This window comes from Anopheles maculipalpis, chromosome 3RL (assembly GCF_943734695.1).
Source record: "Anopheles maculipalpis chromosome 3RL, idAnoMacuDA_375_x, whole genome shotgun sequence".
Classification (NCBI taxonomy): Eukaryota; Metazoa; Arthropoda; class Insecta; order Diptera; family Culicidae; genus Anopheles; species Anopheles maculipalpis.
This window is the reverse complement of record NC_064872.1, coordinates 26,469,140-26,495,333: the sequence shown is the minus strand read 5'-3', so window position 1 is coordinate 26,495,333 and position 26,194 is coordinate 26,469,140. Positions and strand designations below refer to the sequence as shown.

General features: G+C 41.6%; 2 protein-coding genes across 2 annotated transcripts; one reads left to right on the top strand and one right to left on the bottom strand.

The window, feature by feature from the left end:
- Positions 1-473: 473 nt before the first annotated feature.
- LOC126564378 (myotubularin-related protein 2) lies at positions 474-3,755 on the top strand. Its single transcript, XM_050221410.1, has 5 exons — positions 474-609; positions 1,030-2,055; positions 2,194-2,364; positions 3,180-3,387; positions 3,460-3,755. The coding sequence occupies exons 1-5, from the start codon at positions 511-513 to the stop codon at positions 3,753-3,755; spliced, it is 1,800 nt and encodes a 599-aa protein (XP_050077367.1). The 5' UTR covers positions 474-510.
- A 1,545-nt stretch (positions 3,756-5,300) lies between these two features.
- Positions 5,301-24,776, bottom strand: LOC126565836 (beta-1,3-glucosyltransferase). Its single transcript, XM_050223046.1, has 7 exons — positions 24,647-24,776; positions 12,531-12,640; positions 10,664-10,882; positions 9,233-9,580; positions 8,399-8,537; positions 8,140-8,302; positions 5,301-6,243 (listed from the first exon to the last, which is right to left on the bottom strand). The coding sequence occupies exons 1-7, from the start codon at positions 24,717-24,719 to the stop codon at positions 5,301-5,303; spliced, it is 1,995 nt and encodes a 664-aa protein (XP_050079003.1). The 5' UTR covers positions 24,720-24,776.
- Positions 24,777-26,194: the final 1,418 nt, after the last annotated feature.

The following is a 26,194-nucleotide window of genomic DNA, read 5'->3' as shown; positions in this document are numbered from 1 at the left end:
AGGCGCGACGCACCGAGTGTGAGGTGGAATCGGGTTGCGTACAAACGGTGCTGGCGATATCTCACTCGGTGTCGCTCACAAAAAAAGCAAAAAACACCCAACATTCCAAGCGAGAAATTTTCACCGATGGCAGGGACCGGACTGGGCGGTGCAGTGGTCTCGTGGAGGAAAACCAGTGCGATAAGCAAGTAACCTCCCCATTCCCCCCTACGCACAGCAACACCATACTGCCGTGGTTTCATTCAAATCCAATTAGTGTGACGCGCAGTGTCGTCTTTCGCGTACGGTTCCGGAAGATAGTGCACTGTGGTGGGTGTGACTAAACCATCCCGGCAGAAACCAAAAAAAAAAAATCAAATAGGCGACTAAAAAAGGAGAACTGTCTGGTTTTCGGCCTACTTCGATGATAGGGTGTATTTGGTAAACAAAACACCAAAATCACCGATAGTAATACGCTTCGTTCGCACCGGACGGACAACACGCACACACCTTACAGGGCGCACCCGTACGATGGAGCACCACGGTACGGATTTTCATCGTAGCTCCAATTCGCTCGATTCCGATTCAAAGTCTAGTTCGCTCAACTCCAAGCACGGGATGGACACGATTGTAAGCCTTAATCTGGGGTGGGCATTAGTGGTGGGAGTTCCGGAGTAATGCGGAGTTGACTATGGAGAAATCCGAAGATATCTGGAGTAATCTCCGATATTACCACCGGATTATACTCCGGAGTGCATTGTGGAATCAATTGCATTTTACTTTGAATAACTCCGGATTCGATTGCTGATTTTACATTGCATTCAAAACCGAAATCGACAGCGATTTCGGTTTTGAATCGGAAGTAAAATCAGCAGTTGACTCCGGAGAACTCCGGATTCCGTAATTATTCCGTAGTTAGCCCACAGTAAACTCCGGAATGCCTCGAAGTCGAATTAATCCGACTCCGGGAAAAAATAGTATTTACTACTAGGGGACATACTTTAAAGCGAAACTGTTCAAGCTAATTTAAACCATTCATTCTCTTTCTAGGTGGCAAACGAGAACGGCTTTACGTATCTTTCCGGCGAGAACATGCAGGACCGGAAGAGTGATGTATCGTACATCTGCCCATATAGTGGGCCCGCAATCGGCACACTCACGATCACCAATTATCGTCTTCACTTTCGATCACAACCTGCATCCGACAAGGATCCGGTCATCGTAGTCGACTGTCCGCTCGGTGCAGTTAGCCGCATCGAGAAGGTTGGTGGTGCAAGCTCTCGGGGAGAAAATTCCTACGGAATAGACATTTTCTGTAAAGATATGCGCAACTTACGGTTCGCCCACAAGCAGGAAAATCATTCCCGGCGTACCGTTTTCGAGAAACTCCAGCTGTACGCGTTCCCGCGTGCCAACGATGGTCAACTGTTTGCGTTTAATTATCGTGAAAAGTTCCCCGAAGATGGGTGGACCGTTTACGAACCGGTGGCCGAATTACGCCGGATGGGTGTGAACAGTGCAAACAACGATACGTGGCGCATTACACGGATTAACGAAGGGTACGAAATTTGTGACAGCTACCCCTCGGTGTGGGCCGTACCGAAGACGGCAAAGGATGATCTGTTAAAGCAGGTCGGTGCGTTTCGATCGCGCAACCGACTTCCGGTACTGTGCTGGATTCATCCGAAATCTCTCGCAACCATAACGCGCTGCTCCCAGCCACTGGTCGGTGTCGGTGGTAAGCGTAGCGAGGCGGATGAAACGTACATCAATCTCATCATGGAAGCGAACGCACAATCGGACAAGCTGTCGATCATTGATGCGCGACCGAGTGCGAATGCGATCGCAAACAAAGCGAAGGGTGGTGGCTACGAGTCGGAAGATGCGTACAAGAACGTGGAACTAACGTTTCTGGACATTCACAACATACACGTGATGAGGGAAAGTTTGCGCAAGTTGAAGGAAATTTGCTTCCCGGCCAACGATGACCACAAATGGTTGTCGGCGGTGGAGAGTACGCTGTGGCTCAAACACATCAAGTGCATACTGGGCGGTGCGGTACGGATTGTCGATCGGGTGAGTTTGGGGATGATGAATTAACATAATTGCGACAGCAGAGCAAGCACATGATGGATGGGAGTAAGCGTGATCCAATTGCGAACGAATGAGTAATGTTCTTTATATTTTTTCTTTTCTATGTCCCGCTTAAATTAGATCGAAAACATGCGAATGTCGGTGGTGGTACACTGTTCGGACGGGTGGGACCGTACGTCACAGCTGACGGCATTGTCGATGCTGCTGCTCGATCCGTATTATCGTACGCTGAAAGGTTTCGAGGTGCTGATCGAGAAGGAATGGCTTAGCTTTGGACACAAGTTTGAACAGGTGAGTAATGCCGAATCGCATGATCTTTGTGCAGATCTTCGGATCTCGTTTAGGGGCCCTCGAATTCCGTAGCCGAAGCCTTGTAGTTGAGGCCCCTGGTCGTGGCCAGGGGCAGTGTTGAGCAGAGCTACCAGGAGGCCTCATCTGAATAAAGTGAGAACTCTGAGCGCACTTTTCTATTTAAAAAACGTTGTTTTTCGCCCTCACGAGGTACCTCTTTACACTCTTCGAGCTCTCAAAAAGCTCCCTCACGATATAGCTGCTTCTCTTCACTTTAAACAGAGCTATTTTACCCAACACTAGTGGTGACCATCCGATTCGATTCTGAGCTGTTCTGCCCACTGGTTATAAATTATTCCAAATCCTGCTTATCCGACAGATTTGTACGATTGTAAAATGGATCAAAAATTTAATGAGGGAAAACTGAAGACTAAGTGAATTTATCGTTCTGGTACCTGACCTCATACGTGAAGTGTTTAGTCATTTCTAAGGAATACAAACATGGAAATTATTGGAAAAAACCTGAAATATGTTTGAAGACTCAAAAAGATCTAACTTTTAAGGACAGAATGCGAAAAACTATTAAGAATGAATTTGAATTTTACAACTGGTTCATTATAAGCTCTATAAAGTGAACGAGGAAACACAGCACATAATAATTAAACGAGCAGTTCGTCGAAAAAATTGTTCAGTAATAAAACGATTGTACATAGTCATTTGCGGTTTAATTCTTCCCCCTGAAATACCCTTATTTTAAACCAATAATTAATCTTCTCTCAACCAAACGTTGTCGTTATCTCATCTCTCCTGCAAAGCGCATCGGCCACGGTGACAATCATCACTCGGATGCGGACCGATCGCCAGTGTTCCTACAGTTTATTGATTGTGTGTGGCAGATATCGAAACAGTTCCCACATGCGCTAGAATTCAACGAATACTTTCTAATCACGATCCTCGATCATCTGTACTCGTGTCGGTTCGGAACGTTCCTGTACAACACCGAACGAGAGCGTGTATCGAACGGTAAGCTTACCGTTGTTCTTGGGAGAGCAAATGTGCTTTTTTCCTTTATAAAAATCTATTTCTTTTTCGTAGATCTCAAAAATCGCACCGTCTCGCTGTGGTCGTTCATTAACTCGTCGCACGAAGAGTACCGCAATCCACTGTACGGTGGGTTAAGCAACTATCTCAGCTCGATGCCAGTGCAAACCGTACTGCGACCGGTCGTTAGCATGCGGCATATTCGCCTGTGGAAGGGGCTTTACTGTCGGTGGAATCCGAGCATGCGGCAGCAGGATCCAATCTATCAGCGTACGCGCGAACTGCTAGCACTACAGGCGGAACTGATGAAGCAGTTGGAAGACTGTCGAACGGAACGTGTTCTCAACTAGGTCTCGTGAGTGCGATTATGTTTTAAGCGATCCAGCCCTGAATGCGACCTTTCTTTCACCGCGAGAGAGGAGCAGCACCACGAGGGAATTAGTATTGCGCGAACAAAAACAAAGGAAAGGAAAGGAGAAGAAGCAAGGATGTAAAACGGATGGTATTGATTTTTTTTTCGGTTGTAAGCAAATTAAAGAAGCGGAAGAGCGATAAGTTGATTAGGACAAAATTTAATCAAAAAACATAACACACAAACACACAACATTGTATTTGTTTCGTGGTAACATTGTTTAAACAATACTGTATTATTAATAAAAAAAAGAAAGTGTCTATAATGCGATTGAATTTGTCTTTTATTTTGGATAGAAACCACGTCTCAGAAGCGACGGCGAATACTGGAAAAATGCTCTCAATTCTACCAGGATTGTTCCGCTCCTTTCGGAAAAGAAACTAGTTCTATTCCGATTCGAAAAAATGGAACCTTCCCATCACTGCTTAAGGGTATACTAAGGTAGGGTGTGCACCAGCACCTTATGACGTCTATGTTATGGTTATATCTAAAAGAAGTTCTACATCTCTAATCTAAAGATCTAAATAATAGTCCCGAAAACTTCAAGTTAAAGCCAAGCTTGATCTAAAATTAAGTTAAATTGGGTTTCAGGTATATTCATCTTTATTTATTTATTTTATTTACAATTGAATATGACGGTCCAGTGCCGTATTGTCTGGTATATTCATCTTCCTGTTTTAAAATCTTACGTAGTCATATATTTCAGCATAACTCGCTAAAGATTAATTAAGACTGCAAAGAAGACAACATTAGACACCTTCAAATAGTAGAATAGAAGGTAAGGGTACAATATCAGATTTTTAATGGTTTTCTAAATTTAAACGTAAAGTCAAAATTTTAATTAAAATCATACAAATGCATTTGGATAAAAGCTAACATCCTACAACACGTAATCGTATTCATTTCAACAGAAAAATGTGGTTTAGTTCTATAGAAGACTCTTTAGAAAGGTGTTAGTGGCCCATGTGCTCTCCAGGAATCATCCTACTAATAAAAAAAAAACAATTAAAACGAGTAAATTTAAGTAAGTTTTATGTCTTTTCGGATGAACCATCTCAAGTCCCAATCATCTTCCAAAGTAAAAAAAAAAAACACTTTCAACCACTCGCTACAGTACTGGACCGCATGGTACGGTCCCATGATAATCTTTATTTCCAACGTATAAGCAAGTCACGTCCACGTTTGATGTGGTCCTACAGTAAGTATCCTTATGGCCAGGTGTATGTTATGCATTTTTTGTTGTGTTTTGTTTAAATTTCCATTTTATTTATAAAGCACATTACAGGCCCAGATCGTGCGATGAAGAGCCTTCGTAGGTTGAAAGACTGGAACCTAGCATTTCATTACAAATCTACATACATACACTGCGCACGGTTGTACGTGACTGTCACACGCCGGTAGAGCTGGTGGTGGTGGGGAGACCTGTTTTTCACATTTAATTTCTCCTCCAAATGGGTTCCTTCCTTCGACCGAGCCCCATGCTCTACAGATCGGTGTGTTTGATTATGTTTGTCGACTCTTGGAGGTTTTGCCGTCTCAGCAAAAGACCGTTGCCGTTTGATTGAAGCTCATTACTTTCGCACAAATGTTTGCGAGGGATATGTTGCTGTGTTGGTGGTGGTGGCGGCGGTGGCTGGCCAGTACTGTCGACCGCCGGTCCGCCACCACTGGTAGGGTTGTGTGTGTCCATCGGGGGCACATTACGATTGGTCGCTTTCGTACCGAACCGTAACACTCGTTCCGGATGTTGATGACGGTCATTATGGTTGGATTGTTGAGGTGACCGTTTATTTTCGTCCTCGTTCGTCGTCGTCGGTCCTATCCGTTGCTCACGTACGCTGTTGTTCTCGTTGCGAACGCTGGCGTTGGGTCGCGTCGGACGCAGGTACGGATCGAGATGATGATCCTTGTGCCGGCACAGGTTAGGTTCGGACTCCACACTTTTGTGGACACTGTTCGAGTGTTTGCAGATGTCCTCGTTCGGCGCGACCGTTGGATAGGAGTAGGTCGAACGTGCCTGTAGTTGCGAATAACGTTCATCCTGCTGGCGGAACCACCTGTTGTACACCTGCTGCGGATCAATCTGCCAGTGCTTGTGGAACGACACCGTATCCTGCCGGTCAAGCAGTTCCGGTGCGTAGTCGGATGGGCGGGCCTGATGAAAGAGGGACGAGTGGATCGGTCTGATGCCCAGTCGCTGTAGGCAGGCCGCCAGTATCATATCGTCCGGTGAGGATGCCGATGGGCATTCGCACGTTTGCTGCAATGCGTCCAGGATGGCCACACTCAGCACTATGCCACCGCCACCGGTCACATAATTGTAACCACCGCCAGCGGGGCCCATCAGATGATAACCGTACCGTTCGCCAAGGTACAAATCTCGGCTCGGGTCGTAACAGCTCAGAAATCGCGCCAACGACGATGAACTGCGGACGAGAGAATTCGAGACGAATGCAAAGAGGCAAACATGAATGAATGAAACAAACACAGGACAACACACAGAATTTATGATACGCATCAGCGGCCGGTTTTTGGAAGGTAATTCTGCGTACCAACCGACACACGTTGCTTAATTTGTTTGTGCGCAAAGAGCCATTTCCGGAAGTCAGGGTTTTGAGGGCACCATACGCGGGCGTTAAGTGGTACGAATTTTGTTAAAGCACCATGTTCTTGTTTTGCTCGAAAAATACCATTTTCTATACATCAGTTTGAATATGCAAGAATTCTTGAAAATTGGGTTGAAGTATTTGGAGATAAATAACGCAACTATCAAACAAGAGAAGATACATAGAAGAAAAAGTATTTTTGTGTTCGTTGTGTTGTGTCACTTTTTTGCAATGTTGTAAATATTAATTTTTTTTCTTATTTATTTATTTATTGTTTTTTATGTATCATTAGTTTTTTTATTGATTACTTCCTTATTTTTACATATTTATACATCTTCCTATAGCTTTAACCTTATTCTTTTTGCATTGTTAGATACTTTTGTTTGATTGATGATTTATTTTTTATTTTGATTATTTATTTAATGCTTATGTTTTCTGCTCAACCAACAATAAAATGTTTCAAATGCTCTTAAACACTGTAAAAAAGATAAAGATATAGAAATATTTGAAGAATTTCTCATAAAATTTACCTAAATTTTTTAAATAAAGCTTTAAACTAGCATAAAGTTTTCAAAGATAAACTGAAACATATAAGAAAAGTTTGATAATTAAATTCATTTTTAAGTATTTTTTATGTTTGATTACTGGTTTTTCTTTTTCCTGTTTTACTTTTCTTAATTTTTTATACTTTAAAAATAGTTTTAAAGTTTAATTGTACGACTTTTCCTTTTTATCAACAATTTTGCACGTTTACGAGCTTCTTGAACGTAACCGCCAAGAACCGCCAAGGACTAACAAAATGGAATGGAAAACACAGACCGACCACACGTCCGGAAATGCTGCGCTGCTGGTTCCATACATCAAAACTGCCATCATGCCGCATCCTCGCAGCGATCTAGAGCTGGGGTCAGTAGTCAGAACTACTACTCACCACCGCCCATCAAAACATGCTATGGTCAATTTTATCCACCCATCCGTTCCGAAACCCAAAACCTATCGGACCGACAATAGGTCAAAATTATCGCCGGAAACGTGCAACCGCCGTCGGCCGGCAAACGTGTGCGGTAGGTGTCAGTTTGAGTATTGCGCGTTGAATATTTCATGAGTGCCGCATTGGTTCTCCCTTACCGTTTCGTTTCCAGCTTCAGTATGAGACGAGGAGAAAGGTTGTAAGAACCAGACGCGGGGTAAATTTACTGATGCCTTAAAGGATTTTCGATAAAGGATTGAGTGGTGTGTGGAGCAGTGCTGTAGATGCCGGTCAAACTAAACCCGAATGGCCCAAGGATTTGTGAGCTATTTCAGGAATTATGGTTTCATAAATTGACCATCACCCCCACGGAGCAGTGGGCACACAGTCGCGATGGACACTGTATGCATACATTTCCACCTGTTTGCAGCACACTTAGTTTGCTTAGTAATGATTTCGTTTGCTATTCAATTGCTTGGCAGTGTAGAGTGTGTTCCTGTTTGGTGCTGGACGGTTCGGTAATTGTTAAGACACTGGGTTTTGTGTGCACTAATTGTGGTCACCCCAAGTCAGGGACCACTACCAATCTGCATTCATGATCAGCACAACTTTGTAAATCAATCTGGAGGAACCGTTCCTCAAACGGCAAGCCAACGAAACCAAGCCCGAAACTCCGCCGGCTCCCCATTAACTTGTAATTACATTTGAATATGTAAATCACATTTAAAGCTGCCCTTAAGCCTTACCTGAGGATCGTATCATCGTCCACCAGCATCACCCACCGGATCGCCTGAAGGCTTCCATTGTAGCGAATTTCATCCCCGATCAGCTGTAAAATTTCCAACGTCTTGGCACAGTGCCCGGCGCTATAGTTGGGCACGGATGTAGCGACGGTCGGTATCGAAGGATCTGTGGAATTGGTTTTGACAACGAGAACGATTCGTGCAGGAAATGGGACAGATAGCAAAAAAAAAATATATGACGGAAACAAACGGGTTTACTCACCGTCGACATCGCTAAAGTACCTCAGATGCTGCACGTACTTGGTCCAAGTGTTTTTCAATGCGGGAACACGATCCTTGTGATATTTGCCGCATGTTTTTACCGCAAACATGATCTGATCGACATCGGTCGGGTTGTCAGTCTGGTGGGTAGATGATTTCAAGAAATTTGATTTTAAGTGAGCAATTTTTACATACGTTTGGGCCCTTCTTTATGGAGCTTTGTAAATACGCCTAAAGGTAGGCAATGCATGGAAGTAATCGCAAATGAAAGAAAAATAAGATTTATGAAAGTTTTTCTTGAATTCAGTATCTTCATGTTATCTTGTTCTTGATAAATTCTGAGCTGCTGTTGCCATCTGATGGACATCCAGGTTGATTAAACGTGCATCAAAATTACAGTACGCAAGCTAGTTAAAGCTCACTTGAATCTCTTTGCTTAGGTTCCATCTTTAATAAATGTGTCTAGACGCACTATACAAATGACAAAAGAAAACATAAATATCTAAGAATCTAATAAGAATTCATCCTAATTCATATCTCAGAAACGACTCGGCCAAGACTTTATCGGATTACCATGTACCATTATCTGTCCCCTGTTGCCTGTCGCCTGTCGCCTGTCTACTTCAGTGTAAGATTATGTGCCAGTTAGAAAAAATTAACCTCGTTTATACAAATATCACGCTCGAAAGGAGGATATCACGCTCGAAACGATGAGAACCACGTACGTACGGATATCCCTTTCCATTGTGACATTAAATAAGCTCAAGCTAAATTAGGTATGTACTTGTGCATGCCCCGAAAGGAGGCCTTTTACGAGACAACTCGTAACACTCACACAACTCAGCTGCTCATCCTTTTCCACACGAGCGACGCTCCCTGGGTGGATCGCACAGGTCGGAAGCGCTTTGGCGCAAAAGTAGCGACGCGGCTGCAACGGAAGTCCCTGACCATGCTGCCACACGGCCAGCGCGAACTCGTGGGCCGCATCGATGAAGAAGTCGGACAGGGCGGGCCGGGCCGCACCGTCAGCTAGCAGCTGGACCAGGTGATCGACCAGTGGGGCCGTGAGTGCGATACCGGCACGCAGATAGGGATAGAGAAAGCTGGATGGGTTTTTGAAAAAGGCGAAATGATGAATTATGGTCGCTTCCCGATCGTAGAGCGGGTAGCCGAGGAAAAGTTTCTGCAGAGTAGGATGGAGCATAAAAGAGAGAGAGAGAGAATGAGAAAGAAGAGAAAAAAAACCCGTTAGAATAGTATAATGTGAGTCAACACGTGCCAACAGGCTCGTACTGGTTGATGAAACCGACGTGATCTTCTCGGACGAGTATCCGTTCATTCCGTGCGGTGACGGGTATATAGACACCCTTTCTGAGTTTAGTATGTGTTTTTGGTTGACAAGTGAGTAGAATGAAATGTTATTGGGCTGTAAACAAGCTAACTTTTTAAAGATGGGATACAAATCCTTTCAATAACAGCGCCTACTAGTATGCAATTTATGTTTGGAGAATTTAATTTTTTTTACTCTGCCAAGCTGACTTTGGTTGACTCTTTCTCCGATTCTATGAATCCAATTAACTTTAATCTTTTTGTGATTGCACAATACAAGAATATTTCTTTGAATGAGTACCACTACCTTAAAACATTATAATATCTGTTTTTAATATTTATTTTTCAATAACCATATGCCAGCCATTTGAACCAGTAGAGAGTACCTTTTGATTATGTGATCCAATATCGGTGAAATATTCCAACGAACATCACGTCAATTCTTCTAAATTCGACTGTCTTATTATCTTTGCTCAGCTTCAGGTCATCAAAATTGAACGGATGTTTTGTAATAGAATTGGAAGGGTGAGACCATCAGTCTGTAAAATAATTAATGTAAAGACTGAGGGAAACAATAGTGAAATTATTTTTTTAAATGTTTGAAATTCACATTCGTGTTTGGTTCAGAGTTTGAAAGATCGATTTCACCCTCGATTTTCTTAATTCGATAAAAACCGACATTTTCTTCACAAAAAGTAATGACTCGATGTCTTAAACGGTGATCTTCTAACAGTAAAAAATCTAGAAAAACGTAAATTATTAGCATTGCATACTTTTAGGCGGTTCCTGCACGTTAATCTTTGTTTTACTCTTAACCGTAACAATAAACCTTTTTCTTACAAACACTTTGCAACCCGTGTTGCATGTTTTCTACACTCCCATCGGAATGAAAGAATCTCCATATCACTGCCTCGCACACCCCATCTTCCCTACCTACCTCCCGGTAATCCTCGTTGGCCAAATGGTGCGCTAATAGACTCACGTTGACGTGGCTCTGCTCCTCGCACACGATCAACCAGCGGGCGGTACGGTGCGTTGACTTCAGGATAGCTGTCCGGATGTGGCCAAGGATCGGTGTAATCGCCCATGCACCCTCCTGCTCGGGGAATAGCTCGTGCGTGAGAAACACGCTATCCGGCCGTGTTGGTGCAATTTCCTGTCAGGTTGGATGTGGTTAAGAGATGAAAAGGGGGAAAAAAATAGAGGGCTTAGAATACATGCAGCAGTAGCACACAACACAAAAGGTGTAGCAGTATTAAATTCACGCTGGAGTACGTACAGTATTTTTGGGGATAAATAAAAGAAGGAACACAACAAAAAAACACGCACACGTTGCTCCAAAACCTCCAAACGGTGGGATAATCAATTTTTGCATATTTTATAAACAACGTGAAATGCATCCTTCCACCCTACCAATTGTGTTCTCCCGTGTAGTGTCCCAAATACTGCGTGAAGCTTGCGGGTAGAATATCCGCGATAAATTGAACCCCAAACTAAATGGAGATAACGGGGACAAAAATAACCGAGTCCTGCGGGACAGGATGGATTGTACGGTACACGAAAACAAAAAAGAAGCCCATTCCGTTCAGGAATTATGAAAAAACACCTCAGTTACCCATGCTCATTTGTGGCCGTGATGAACGTTACCCCAAGCGTACCATTTTCTGATGGGTAAGGTAGAATAAATTACGTTAGCGAATCGCCCCTCGCTTTGTTGACAAATTGTGCGAGGAAAACATTGTGGTCACGAGTTCAGCAAGCGAACGAACCGAGAGATCCCGGTTAGAAACTGGTGCAGGTATATGATTTAAGCGATCCGGGGTGGATAAATCTCGGCAAAAGGGACGCTAGGCGCCATGAGATGGGTCGGTGTGTTTGGTTACAAATTAGGAATTCGGTTTGGGATGAAAAAAAAGGGGCAATTGATTTTTGCGGTACCGATGCAATTGGTGATGTGTTGACCATTAACAGGGTAAAATTGGAGTGGGAGTTACTTTTTTTTTTTAGCCGGAACTGTGCAATTAAGCGCCAACAGAGATATTTTTAACACGAATCAGCATATTGAATTTCTATGCAGGGACATACTACACACAGCTGCACACATCGCAAATTGGGTTATGTTTTTGATCGAAATGCAATAAATAAATCGATTCGAGTGAATTTGCCCGCTGGGGCCGCTTGGTGGTTAAAATATCAAATTTCATGATAAGCATTTGCGTTTGCGACCAATTGCTTACTGCAAACGAGGTTGGTAAACAAATACTGTTACTGTGGTGTGGAGATAGTTATTAATTTTGTAACAAGACTTAATTTAAACCTATAATAACATAGTTGGAGCTGAAGGAATCTTTAAAGCTGAGCCTGTGAATGGTTTGCATACAGTAAAAGTGCTTTTGTAAGCAGAATTGCATACTTTGAGGCGCTACAAAATCAATCAACAAAAAATTTAAGTACATGATTCATGATACTAAAGAATCGTATGATTAAAGAAATAGAACAAGGAATTTTTTAAATCCTTACATAGGTATGTCCGTATTGCTAAAGAAATAAATATAAAAAATTATCAATAAATTATGTGATAAATTTATAAAGGACGGCCAGGCCATATTGCTATCAATAAATTATAATTGAATTTAAGACGAATAATTAAAGCAAAAATTCAAAAGAAAGTGTACGAAAGTTAGAATAAAACTAAATTAAATTTTCTGATACAATTTTCGGAGCCATCGGACTATCTTTTAAAACGGCAGAACCAGAAGCATACGCTTGGGAGATCGCCAGACTGCCAGACCATGCTTACTCACCTGATCCAGTTCCCTTATCTGCTCGGCGATGCTTCGCTTCAGCTGCTGGGCCCGTGCGGCATTGAACCGGGCCGGTTGACTTAGCACCAGGAACGATAATTCATGGACGGCTGTAAATAATACGGCATGCGAAATGGGTTTTTGCCGAGAGTTAGCGAGTAGTTTTAAATTCGACCCGTCCCACATCCCTTCTTCCCACCCTATGCAGGAGCTTTTCCCGAGCACCGTAAGGAGAATTCTTTGTTTCACTGGAGAAAACTAAAAGCAAGAGAATGGTTCTGGGAGAAACATGAGCAAAAGAATGGAAAATAAGGGCACAAATCTCAGCCGCAACGAAAGCGGTCGGTTGATATCGGTTGGGATGCTTTCAATTCTAAGTGGAAAAAGGGGGAAAGATTAACTGTGGAATAAAATATTAAAAAAGGAAGCGTGTGCGAATGATTAAAATTGGTAAAATACAACACAATCGATCAAGATAACAGAGAACGATTTAAAGTAAATCATTTTTCAAAGTTAACAATGGTAATACTTGACGAATAATGAAGCTAAAGATTCATCCTTATTCTTCTTCAATTTTCGCTAACCAATAACTCGATAAACTGAATATTTCGAGACTTATGGATTGGGTGCTTAACATCTGGAGCTATGCTTTGTATATTTGAAACAGTCTGCCTCGATAGAGACCGTGAGGAAGGAGGTTGAAAACTTTTGAAGTTGATGATCGGTTGCCTTCAACTCGAACTCTGTGCTGCTGGCTAGCCAGACGGGAAGGATTAAAACTGATGCTAATAATATCGATTGCATACTGTTAGGCGCTGCGAAACTTTCAACCACAAGGCAGTGAATATGCTTCGATCAGGATTTCTTAAGAATTTTGTGTATTTTTGAATATTTTTTGTTGCAGTTTTCAGTTCGTCTTACATGCCGCGTTTCTCTCTCTCTCTCTTCGATAATTCTGTCTTTTATTCGATAACTTACTCCACAGACAACATCGCATACTCCGCTCCGAAGTCTTTATCACAGTCGCATCTGTTTCCGTTAGCTCTTTGTAACAAAACTACATTCCGTTCGCTAAACAGCTGGCAATCTTGCTACAGACGAAAGCAAAAAAAGAAAGCAGGCCTTTAAATCTTTGTGATTCAGTGTGCAGAAAGTTTAGGGCGCTGGTACGTAGTCGAACTTTTCAATGCGAAAAGTTGCCCCGCTCGGTACAGGACCGAACGAAAATTCGACCAAAAGTGCAATAGCGTTGGTGCATGACAGGAGTGTAAGTTTTTTTTTTCGGTTTCCACTACAAGTCCGTTAGTCCTCAGAATCGTCCCTAACATCGAGCCAACGATTCAGATCGAGAAAAAAGCGAAGGGCGATCCCATATGTGTTTCGGGTGGAAAATGGTTGTTAAAGTTGCGATTAAAACTAACGCCATGGTGTGTGGGATGTTCCTGGTGGCTAATTCGTGCTGCTGTTGCCTGTGCTATGTTCAAAAAGTGGAGATAGTGGAGACAACATTCCGTGCCAGACTAATTGTGGTTGACTTCTGGCACCCGGGTGGTGTAACATATGGTAGCGGAAAGGAATGGAGAGGAGTTGTTTGCACACTTCATTTACATTTGACTGCAGAATGAAGTCAAAAACTTTGCCCCTGCTAAAGCTAATGCTGACTGTTTATTTAAATTGCTTTCATCCGACTGGTTCGGCCAACATTGGCCAGGATACAGTCGGTGTGTACTGCTGGTGCATTGTGGACACTTTTGGTGTTTTGGAATGGAGTGCACTTCATGGAATGGGTTACTTTATCGAATGAAGCTTATTGAACAATCTATGCACAGTTGCAGGTGATGGTTAATTAATTTGCCAACTTTTTACACTTTAATTAGTTTCATCACTGTGAGTGTGATTTTACATGCGAAAAACAGTTGATATTAAACTTTAACTCAATTAAATTTTTGGGTTAGAAATCGTTATGAACAAACGTTTAAGAAAATAATAAGCAAATAGCCTAAGTGTATGCAATTAGTGTGACATCACATACAATTTATCCTTTACGTACAAGTCGTTCGAAAATTATGTGTAAAATCCATTAGAAAGCTTCAAAATAGTTTTTAAGTACAAGCCATTAAAAATTTAAATGCACGCATTTATTTCACTCCATGTATTGACCTTTAAATTGAACATCTCTTTCAAGTCTGCTGCATCTTGCAGTACATTTTTGAACACGTTAGATCACACACATCGTTTACGAACGTTTCAGTAGCTTCATTTGAATGTGTCCTTCCATGTTAGAGCAGCTGCCTGGGGAAAGCATCGGACAATATTATTTATGCAACAACAGAAACCTGCTCGCTTACAGTCAACGCCTCGGATACCTGCACCGAACAACCCCCAAAGCTGCTCGACATGAAGCAAAGGCTCATCATCGGGCATTTCCTGGGTATGCCAATACACCACAAAAGATAGCGCCCCAGGGCTCAACTCTCATGCGATAGACAAGCAGTACGAAAAGGAAGCCCACCACGAGTGGCACAGAAATTAGTGCAAATTAATATCGATAAAATTATGCCTCCCAATCGTGAGGCCCAATCCAACGAGAGCACAAAGTTTCTCACTCGTAGGTGGAAATGGATACGTGGCGCGAGTGGCCATTTCCGGTAAGTGAACTGTTTTTCGATGGTTCGCAAAATATTCCAGCACACCCGCTGGACAAATTGGTAAAAGTTTTACATCGGAATAACCAGATCCGCTCCAAGAAATACAAATAGGAAGGGAACAAAAAAAAAAAAACGGAATTCACAAAAGCTTCCCATAATGGGCGCTGGGTGTCCTCCCGAGGGTTGTTTGAAATTATCATACCATAGTTTCGCAACGTGCAGACTCCATGTGCCGGGTACACTTTCGCCGAAAGCTCGCTGAAAAGCGACATCCGATCCGAAACCTAACTGAGCAGGAACAGCAGTCAGGGACACCCTACGGCATGAAGTACACCGCGGGTCCCTGCTCGTTTGCAGCCCACCGGTGGTGGTCCAAAGTCCATTAAACGGAATCGTAAGCGCAGACGATGTCTCCCGGTGGCAGGCTCATCATTATGGAGCACGTTGCGCACGGAAATTGTGAACGTGCACGGGGGTTTGCCTAACAGGGTGGGTGCTAAAGCTGGTGCCGGAAACGTGTACGGGGGGGGGGGGATAAGATTGGGGAACCGTGCGTTTGACAGGTTTGTTCTGCGAAACGGTTCAATGTGGAGGCATTTAAACGTTCTTTAATGTTCTTAACGATAGGTTTGGAGCTATTTTTAGCCCATTTAGTGTGTGGTTTGTATGTATACATGGGGTTGAAATGGATGCAGCTGATTTAAGCTATTTTATTTCCAAATATTTTGTAATAGTAGAAATTTAATTTAAATTAATAAACGTGTAGATTACAGAATTGTTCCAATTAGAAGCATCATACATTGTTCGAAAAGGACTAACGCATTGTTAAGAAGATCGCAATACACATCGTTCATATGTTAAAATTTGTATACTTTTAGGCTTAATGATAAAAATTCATTGGAAATTTTAAATGTGATTTTATGCAAGACGCTCTTCTGCATGAGTTCTTGAATCTTGAATGAGTTTTTAAGGAATTAAAGGATACGGAACGACATTTAAAAATGACAACTGTGGTTTCGTCTATGATGTTTCGTCTACATAAAATGTATTGAGATCATAAAATGTATTGAGATCATGAATAACATAAAATGTACATAAAATGTATTGAGATCATGAATAGAAATGAAAATTGGACCATATTTTTAGCACTATCATACTGCAAAAATTGCCCGAATAATAGAAACAAGATACTTCGATTGTAATAAATATAATTTGGAAAATTTAATAAATTGCATACTTTTAGGCATTTATTGTTGAGTAGGACCATACAGCAAGTAAACTTCGAATTTATAATCATAAATCTGTATCTGCAGTTATGGATAGGCAGGATGTTTGCAATTAATATGTTAGGAATCTGATATAAAATACAGCAAGAAACATAAGAAGGCTTTTTGTTATAATCCATGACAAGCTTCATAGCATGACATTTTCAGGACAACATGCTTTTGAGTTCTTTGGTTACGCAAAATATATGACTGACAACAAAAATTGCAAACAATAGCTTAGCGATGCTTTTGTTATTTGAAAAGCCACAGCTTAAAAAAAAATGTCACAAACATTTAAACATCACTTATTAAGAATATTTCCTCTCTCGTTCGCTTCATGCACAATCAGATTTTAAAATAATCAACGTTTGTAAGCACACACACACACACACACCCTTCAGTCCGGTTCCGTGGCGTCCCAACCAAGAGAAGAACAAAACAAACAAATCAGTGACCATCAAACACACAAACACGAGCAATACAGAAATCCCATTTTACAATCAATGCACCCGCTTTTACTGCAAACCGAACGCGAACAAGAAATGGCCAACCGTTAACTCTGACAGCACAAAGCGTAAATGCCACCAACAGTTTGCGTTTTCGGTTATTTTTTTTTTTGGTGTACCATCCAGGCCAGCAAAATAAAATCGCAGTGAAATGGCTTATTGGTGAAGTTGCACCACATGCCCCGGTGCATTCGCCTTTTTTCTCTTTCTCTCTTTCCTTCCCTCACACTCACTAATAATCTGTTCCGCCAGATAATTCCAGCCCGAGGTTTCAGCTTGATTGTGGGCGAACGGTGGGTAGATCATGATAGAAAATGATAACCGATAGTTTCGGTAATCGTTGCAGATATCGTACCGAGACTTTGCGGAGTAAAAAGAGAAACCTGCCGTTCAGGCATTAGTAACGAAAAAGCTGGCATGCTGAAGCATGTTGTACGATGAGCGCGCTGCTGACGGTATCAATTTTCATTCAAACTTTAAATTATTGCAATCCGAACCGGTTGCGGATTAGCGGGTTACGTTTGGTGCGAAGGATATGCCGTGGTGTGTCGTGGTGTGCCGTTGTATCCGTTTCGGAACGATTCTCACCGGTACAGGATACAGGTGAAATGGAGCGTGTTTGGATGAAGCGTTTTGTTCGCCCAAAATGTTTGCAAACCGCAAGATAACCGTGCTCGTGTGTGCAGCAAACAAGATAAGGAACGAAATTGATCTGTTTCACGAAAGAAAGATTTGCCGTATTGCACACGCGTTGGTTATCGTTTCGGAAAATGGGAAACAGAACATGTTAGAGGCAGCCGAAGCTTATCCGACAGGGAGGAGACGCCAAAAATCAGCCTCATTATCGCCCGCATGCAACAAGCTTCGCTTGTCGGAATCTTGACAGCACTATCTAGGGCTAGGGGTAAATTATTCGCCAAAGATACGACCGGGTGTCACACACATACACCACGTGGAGGAGCATTATCCTCTAAAGATAATGGTCATGCTAAATTATCGCTTTTGCTGCCATTGCCTCCGGAGCAGAAAGCCAACGACAAACGACGACGATGAGGCTGATGATGATGATGATGATGTTGAGGATGCTTTACCGTTTCTTTTATGCTGACATTGATTTTAAGATTGTGAATGAAACGAGAGAATCTGTGGAAGGGTGTGTTTTTTTTCTAGAAAGGTATGAGATCTTTCGTTCCTATCCCGAGGACATATGCAGTTGCACGCTGTGGTCTGGTAGTGCAGTCAGGTGATAGTGGCGAAAGGAGAAGCGATTTAAGGTATTACCATTCATCAACTAGGTTGTGCAAACATGTTATGATGCTGATGTTGATGATGGGGAACTCGGTCACCAAAATTCATACGAAAAGACAAGGATGAATCGTTGTTTTAGAATGTGAATGTGGTAGCGACCACATTCCAAGGTCGAGAGTAAATGTTTAAGAATAGTTCTTGTGGAAGGTTATTTGGGAGTGGAAGTCTACTTAAAGAATTTTCGATGATATTTTTTCAAGCATTTAAAAAAAAATTTCTTCCGTTTTTGCATTTGAAAAATCAATTCAGATAAGCTATTCAGATAGCTGATGTAGAAAACCATTTTTGTATAGTAATTATTGGTATCTAAGTTTAGAACAGCAAAGATGGAAAATGATTCTAAACTAGCATTTGTCTATGCTGTAGATTGTCTATGCCCAGGACAAAGCTTCCTATAAAAATGATTCTTAATATAAGGGCTATGGGTAACAAATCGACCGGATTGTTCAATCAACGGACGATCGAGAATAAGCCATTAACATGTTGCCGTCAAATGAGTGTCAATTTTTGACTGCATTGAAACATCGCTTTATGTCCTTTGCGGAATGTGTTGCATTTTGCATACATGTAGGCGTTTATAGTGCAGAACAAATTGCCACCTTTTTGAGTATTTTACCTTTTATAAAGTATAGTTTAGACCGTCTTTTTGTTGTTGTAAGTTTAGTGATGATGAACAAAATTGATTATTTCAGCTTTTCACTCACTGATTGCTAATTGAGGCAAATAAATGACACACAGTTTCGATGAAATGCAATACCGAATGCAAATATTAGATTTGTTTGTATTTATTCAACCATTCCATTGCGGGCATACACAATTTCCACAATCCAGTGTTGATTATCGATGTAAATTGATTGAATACTGTGTTAATTATTACAGCATTTTATGCTACAATTGAACTCTTTGATTACTGCTACAAAAAACGAATTGGACTTACCTCATAGAATGTACATTTCAGTAACATAACTTAATGAGAAAATATTTAATTATAAAATAAATTAAACGAAGTAAGTACTCCGAGATATCTCAATAAATCGACAACTTACATCTCAAATCTCCAATCAAAAACAACAATCTAAAAACATAAATGCGTATAAAGCACGCCTCTTGCACCATCTCCAAGGTGTTAATTGTAAAGTTTACTTGATTACGAGAAACTACCCATGTTCACACTTGCGCTTATCTTGTGCGATCGCTACCATGTAGGCAAGGATCGAAAAAAAAGCTCAACAGTTTTACCATCACCATGAGCAGCTCCAAAGCGGAAAACCTCGAAACCCGGCGGGCAGCAAAGGTGAGGTGCAGTATTTATTGCTGCTACTTGCAAAATACCATAATTAGAATAACAAAAATAATTATCGTTCCTCCTGCGTACGAAGCAGGAAAGGAAAATGAGCCCACGAGGAAACTGCCTGCCACCGGCAGTGTACCGACTCCCGAGTGCATTTCATTTTGGTTTCCCTTATGTTATGCGAACGGTGGGGCGAAATGTACGATAATAAATTCATTCAAATTAACATATACCGCTTAATCTTTAGTACTTGCAAATTTGTGTGTGTGTGTGTGTGTGTGTGTGTGTGTGCTTTGGTGTGTTCCGCAAGGGACTTTTGTGGGGCTTCGTACGCTTGTCACAGTTGCAAACACCAACAGTGTAACGGCACAAAAAAAAAAAACGACCTCCACGATGGAGAAAACGGAAAAACGATCCGTGAAAAGCGACGTAATGAGAAGCAACCTACGTGAATGCACTTATTTTTATCGCTCTAAGTATCGTTGGCTCTATATCCGTTAAGTGTGTGCTGGGTTTGTGTGGCTAAAGTGCTTATGATTTAATTTACAGAAGCTTTTGACTATATTTAAAGTTTTGTGAAATAAAAACAACATAAAAAGGTATGTAATATTGTATTTTTTTAAATGTAAATTATACATAAAGAGGAGTTTTTTAACGCACTTTTTTTCACTTTATGCAACATTTTTAAAAGGTGCTAATTAATTATGATATTCGCTGTATTTGACTCTAGTTTGTTTCTCGAATGTGCAACGCCTAAAAGTATGCACCAAATTTGCTACTGTCGCCAGTAGCTCAATGTAAGCAAAGGGGCTGGCAGAGCCGTCGACTGTCCTTGGCCTAAAAGAATTACAATGGTTTCCCAACGCCCTTTAGGGAGACTGCAAAACATGAACAGTAACATTGTATACTTTCAGGCGTTTAACAAGCTAAAAAATGAGTCAACGATGATCTTTTTAGTGGGAATGCAGAACAACGTGGCAGTATGCAATTGAAGAGATGAATTAAGATGTTAGGACTTTAAACTAATTTAGAAATTTAATAGAAAAACCATAAAATCGATTATACATGTAAGCCTAATATACAGTGCTAAAGCTACGAACTGTAGCGATTGCAGCACGTAGTGTATACATAAACCGTTTAATCAGTTTGTGTGAGTGTACGTGTTTGCAAAATACTGCAAAGGGCTAACAACGCACTAAAACGACCCCGTGCTACTAGGTGCTGAAAATTAAAAGCGTGAAATCGTGCAGCAAAAACACGATCCGCTTGTGTATGCCGCCGTAAGCACGGAAGAGTAGCACAAACACACGCACACACACGCTTGTGCAGTCGCTAAACAATTGGAAAATCATCAAAACCCTCCAGGGGCTTCCGCGGGAAAGAGCGAATATGAACAGAACTAGCAAGGGTAACGCTTGGAGCATATCGGCCCTTTGGGCAAGTTTTCATACAACCTGCTCGTCGGTTAAGAGGGTTGAAGGCTGCGGGTGAACGGGCTTGGGCGTAAAAGGAAAATGTGGCAGGCAAGTTTTCATATCCCCGTGTAAGCTAATTGAAGTGGAAATTTATGACCGCAGCACCCCGAAATAAATTGTCAACGAGCGGAAAATTTAGTGCGGCCTAGAGAACGAATGAAGCAAGCGCTTTCCGTGAATGCTGCTGTTAGCTGGGATGAGGGGGGAGAAGGAAAATGTGTCCCCACGTATTACACCTCACTTCTTTGCGAAGCGGACCTGCCCTGTGTGACATTAAAGCGAACCAGGTGTCCACAGACGCAGAGCACGCATCCTTTTCGAATTTGGCCCCGGGTGTGGTGTGAGTTGGTGGAGGCGCCTAGTTGCTCATGGTTTGTCATAACGAGCATTTTCCGGGCAGTGTAGGAAAATTACCCGCCACACCCAATACACAAACCCACAGCCCCTACCGGGTGTTTGCGTGCTGGGAAAAATTATTTCCATCCATTCAAGTGTACGCGGTAGACAAAATCAGAGCATTTTGTGCTAAAAGTTTGCCTCGGCGTACAGGAAAATCGCGCGAAAATCGACCACAGATACTGAGTTTTGCACCTGACGGCCGATTCAGCACGGACAGGAGATTTCAACCAGCGAACCGCACACATACATACACACACACAAGAGACCTATCTCGTTACAATTTTCACGAAACGCGGTTCGATGACAGCGGGCCCGCGACCGACTTTTATGATGTTAATTATGACTGCAATAAAACATGTAATTAAAACTAAAAAGTATAATTAGCTTGAAACGCTACCGCGTGTGCGGCTACCGTGGGTGAATCGATTCCTGTCGCCTTTTCGTACCTGTACGAGCCGAGCAAACCTGCACACCCTTCTTCCTTGCCAAGTGTGGGGAAAGCATGGCAAGAAAATTTATACCTCCACCTCGTCCACCACTTCCAATCCAATCACGCCGTGCCGGTTATGCAACCTGCTGTTCTCGAGGGTGCAAGTTGCAACTGTAAGCACAAAAAGCACAGCACCACACAGCACTTGTTAGCATCGGGAAAAGGGGAAAAGTTTAGCAAGCGAATTTACATTTCGAGCAGCCTATGGGTTTGGTGAGCACTTTAATAAAATTTCGTTAAACCAATGCCAGCCGAGGCAGGACGGTCGTTTGTTTACTGCAATGTTGTGCTGTCATTGCTAACTGCATGCATGCAGTTCGCTGCAGCGAAAGGGTATGTGATGGCGTTTGTTTGTGCTTGTTTGCTGTTTAACTTCGAAATCCGTTGGACCGATAATCAGAGGCGCTTGTTGTCGCGGGTTAACTTGACAAGAGGTGAATGGTGAATTTGACTTTTGTACGTGTTATTGTGTTTTAACAATGATAATCGCTGTAGAGCTTCGGTCAAATATTAATGCTGAAAATTGTGATTATTATGCTTTATTATTATTATTATTTAGCAAATTAAAATTGTTTCACATTTTTGGGCTTAAAAGGTGAGGTATTGTACGTCGTTTCTTTTCTAATTTCATAAAAATAACCTCAAAATGAATGAGAGATATTTAGGAACAAAAAATAACTATTTAGCCTAAAAGTATGTGACAAGCATGTATGACAAGTTACTATTATTCCAAGTTATATTATTATTATTCCAAAAGAACGGCATGCACATGGGACTAGTTAAGATTGTAGTAATTTTATGACATATTTGAATTTCTAAAGTAATGAAATATAAGATTAATTTGCGTAAGAACGTTTTGTTCCTTCATAGCTCGAATGTGTACCTGTACGCAGAATTTACCATTTAACTACATACTAGGTCAGTGATCAATCCAAGGAAGCCGCAGCGGTCGTGGAACACACAGAAGAACTAGGTCTCAAATCCCTCCTAAACTTTTTGCCATACGCAGGACAAATTATCCTGCTACGGGAAAAACGAAGTCAGTAATCGGGAAACGGGAAACGAAGTTAGCAATGGCAGGCTCAGATCTCTTTGCTGGACTGCACAGCTCAAGAAGAAGAATATGATTGCAGTCAACGTTAAAATGATTTAAAATTATTAAAGGCGTTCCACACGAAGTACAACTCGTAGCGCAACACGGATTTTCTGTCAAAATGCTGTCGATTTTTGATACATTTTCGTATCAAACTCACAGCATTTTTTGTGGCAAAATCAGAGTTGCACTGCGAGTTGCGCTTCGTGTGGAACGTCTTTAATATACGCCCAAAAGTATGCAAACCACTCTTGGAAATCGCTGTCATACGATCGAAAATACTTGTTTTGATTTTAATTCGTCTCTAACTGCTTTCGGGTCTAGACTCGCAATCTCAAATTTCTCTTATATTCTTCTTCTTTTCACTTCTTTCACTTATACTCCTTTTTTTACACTTAATGAAATGAATTTGTTGTTATCCTCTAATAAGAGTTGAAGTGATTTAGATTTTAGGGCATAGTACAAAATTATTATTTATTTATTTATTTATTTTTATTTTAAAGACCACTCAAATAAAAATGAAAAGTGACATATAATGTGTAGAATTTATATTAAAAACATTTTGCACAAATGTCCATTCTGGATGATCAGAAACAATCATAAATAAATGTGATGATTTACGCCACGAAGTAGGCAAATCGTAGATCAGTACTGCTTACATTATATTTACATTCATATATTTATTTACATTTGTTTACAAAGTACTGGCTCAAAAATTCCGGATATAATTTTGAAGTTAAATTGACTGCAAAACATTTAAAACATTTAAAACATTTACAAACCAAACTCAATTGTACATCATTAAAATTGTGCAAAGAAACATACGCAAATAGTTTGAAACCCAGCTGTAAAGCCCAAATACTAGTTTTCGCACTCAGGCAGCCTACAGTTTGCGTGTTTATCTACCATTTTCAGGTTTGTTCTGTTCATGCCACTAAATTCCCTTGCGGGAAATGTCACAACATCACGGCATTAATATCATTCTCCTCAGAATAGTTTTTTTTTTGCATAGCTAGACGAGCAAAGCATAGAAGCATTTGTTTCATCATCACTGTGTGAGAGTGTGAAACCGTAACAATAAAACAAAAAATAATAGTCAAACAAAAGAAGAGCCAACATGATGAGCATGTGTCCTTTGGGTTGGTCAAGTACAACAGTAGGCACTCAGAAAAGGGACAATAATTACATATTAAACTCTTCACTTGAGACCGTTAGTTTCAAAAGCGTACAAGAAATAAAGAGAGTTTGAGAGAGTTTAATACAAAACAAAAAGTTGCCATTTGATAGTAATTGACGGGGATTTGTTTTTTAAAAACCTTTTTTTTTAAAGCATTAATTACAATTGCCATTACAAGACTTCACCGTGGCGCGGGCTGCGTAGGCCCATAAATAATTATGTTCATCAACGTACCGAATGAATGTCAAATTAATTATTTTCTTCGTGTATTCGTACTTGCCAGTTGAAGAGTGTTTGTTTTTGTACTTCTGTTCATTTTTTTGTGTTGAACTTCAGAAAAGTAAAACCACAAACCGTGCCGGTGTAATGCCAAAGTGCAATGGCGTTACAGTAATGTGTGTTGGTGTGCAAACGGATGATTCTCTTCCCAGCTTTTCCCTTCCCCGATCTACTTTAACACTTACCGAGTGCTGGTGCGACGGATGATGGTAGCTGCAGCAGCAGCAACACCGGAAGCAGCAATGCAACTCTATACATAATTGATTCGATTACGGGTCCAATTCATTTTCCACACTACCGGGTTTTCCACGATCCCCTGTGTGTGTGTGTGTGTGTGTGTGTGTGTGTGCTTGCGGATGTGTTTTACTGGTTTGTTTTGCAGTGTTTGATGTTTGGTTGTGATTTAAGCGTAACCGCTTTTCAATCGTACGTATGAGACGGTATATGTGTGCACTCTTGCACGGGCCGTGTTCAATCCATTCAATGCATTTTTCTTCTGCACTCGATGCACTTTTTTCTGCCCTGTTCGAAAGCTCGTTCGTTAATTTCACTTTTTAACAAGGTAAATAATTAAAAATAATCATTAAATCGCAAGCTTTTAATTTCGTCACACATGCACACGCGCGGGCAGGCCTTCCTTGAAGCAAGGGAACCGCCTGTGATACTTTTATGGCTTCACCGTGATTGCTTTGTTTGAAAACACCATTTTCCCGCGCTTGGTTGACGTACGAGAGAATGAAGAATAAGTCACATCACTTGTGGTTTTCTCCGCTCACCACGGACTTTCGGCAACCGTCACTTGCGTATCGTTTGCTTATGTCTCACGGGGAAATTTATACTCCTTTTCTCAAACTGTTTCTTACCACAAATGTGTCCTCCGTTGATGGAGAGAACGGGGATGGTATTTAGCTTTAAAGGTGAAGGTGATGTACGGTTGATTTGATACAAAACCCAAGAACAACGTTAGTGCAAGTACCCGCTCGGACGGGTGAATAATTTATGCCGCCACTAATTGCTATGCGGTATCGAGCGGTTGCAAAATTAACAGCAAATTCATTTGAAGAAGTGATTTCACCGTTATCGATGAATGGAGTTTGGAGTCCCGTTTTCGTGGTTGATGTGTGCAGGCAGACAAGCGCAACAAACGTTTCGTCCCAGTGTGTGCGTCGTTCGTTATCAATTTTTGCGCAAAATAATCCGGCTGCTGGCGTTTTACCAACCTTAGCTCGCTTATCAGAGCGAAATAGTACTGCAGAAAGCCTGCATGGCTTCGAACACCGGAACAAGTGGAAGTGAATAAAACAGCAAGCATGCTAGACGGCGCATTAACACGCACTTAATTCTCACCACTTAGACACTTCACTTGAAACGACTGAACGCAGGTCGCACCATGCTAAACGAAAGATTCTCGGTGCATTGGAGCACGACGTGTACGTGCGGCTGGTTGGAACACACTCTAGCGACTGTCCCTTTGGGTGCTGTTGTGCGGATTTGCAGACCGAACAAGTGGCACGAATGTAAACAAATGGGTTCATTTCCATTGGCGGTCGACGACGATTTGCGCATGCTTGCCGGTCGGTGTTGCGTGTTCATCTGCAACGTGGAGTGCAGAGTTCGGGTCGAATGAACAAAAACAAATAATCGGAACATCGGTTTCGTATGGTTGTAGTTGTTTATGTTGTACAATTTCGCCGAAGCAGTATCACGAAGCTGAATGTTTCAAGCGTCCACGT

Coding starts and splice junctions, on each gene's coding strand:
- LOC126565836 (XM_050223046.1), bottom strand. CDS start 24,719: ATGTATAGAGTTGCATTGCTGCTTCCGGTGTTGCTGCTGCTGCAGCTA. Junction 10,883..12,530: donor AGATAAGGGAACTGGATCAG/GTGAGTAAGCAT, acceptor CCAACCTGACAG/GAAATTGCACCAACACGGCC. Junction 6,244..8,139: donor GACGATGATACGATCCTCAG/GTAAGGCTTAAG, acceptor TCTCGTCCGCAG/TTCATCGTCGTTGGCGCGAT.
- LOC126564378 (XM_050221410.1), top strand. CDS start 511: ATGGAGCACCACGGTACGGATTTTCATCGTAGCTCCAATTCGCTCGAT. Junction 2,056..2,193: donor CGGTACGGATTGTCGATCGG/GTGAGTTTGGGG, acceptor CGCTTAAATTAG/ATCGAAAACATGCGAATGTC. Junction 2,365..3,179: donor TTGGACACAAGTTTGAACAG/GTGAGTAATGCC, acceptor TCTCCTGCAAAG/CGCATCGGCCACGGTGACAA.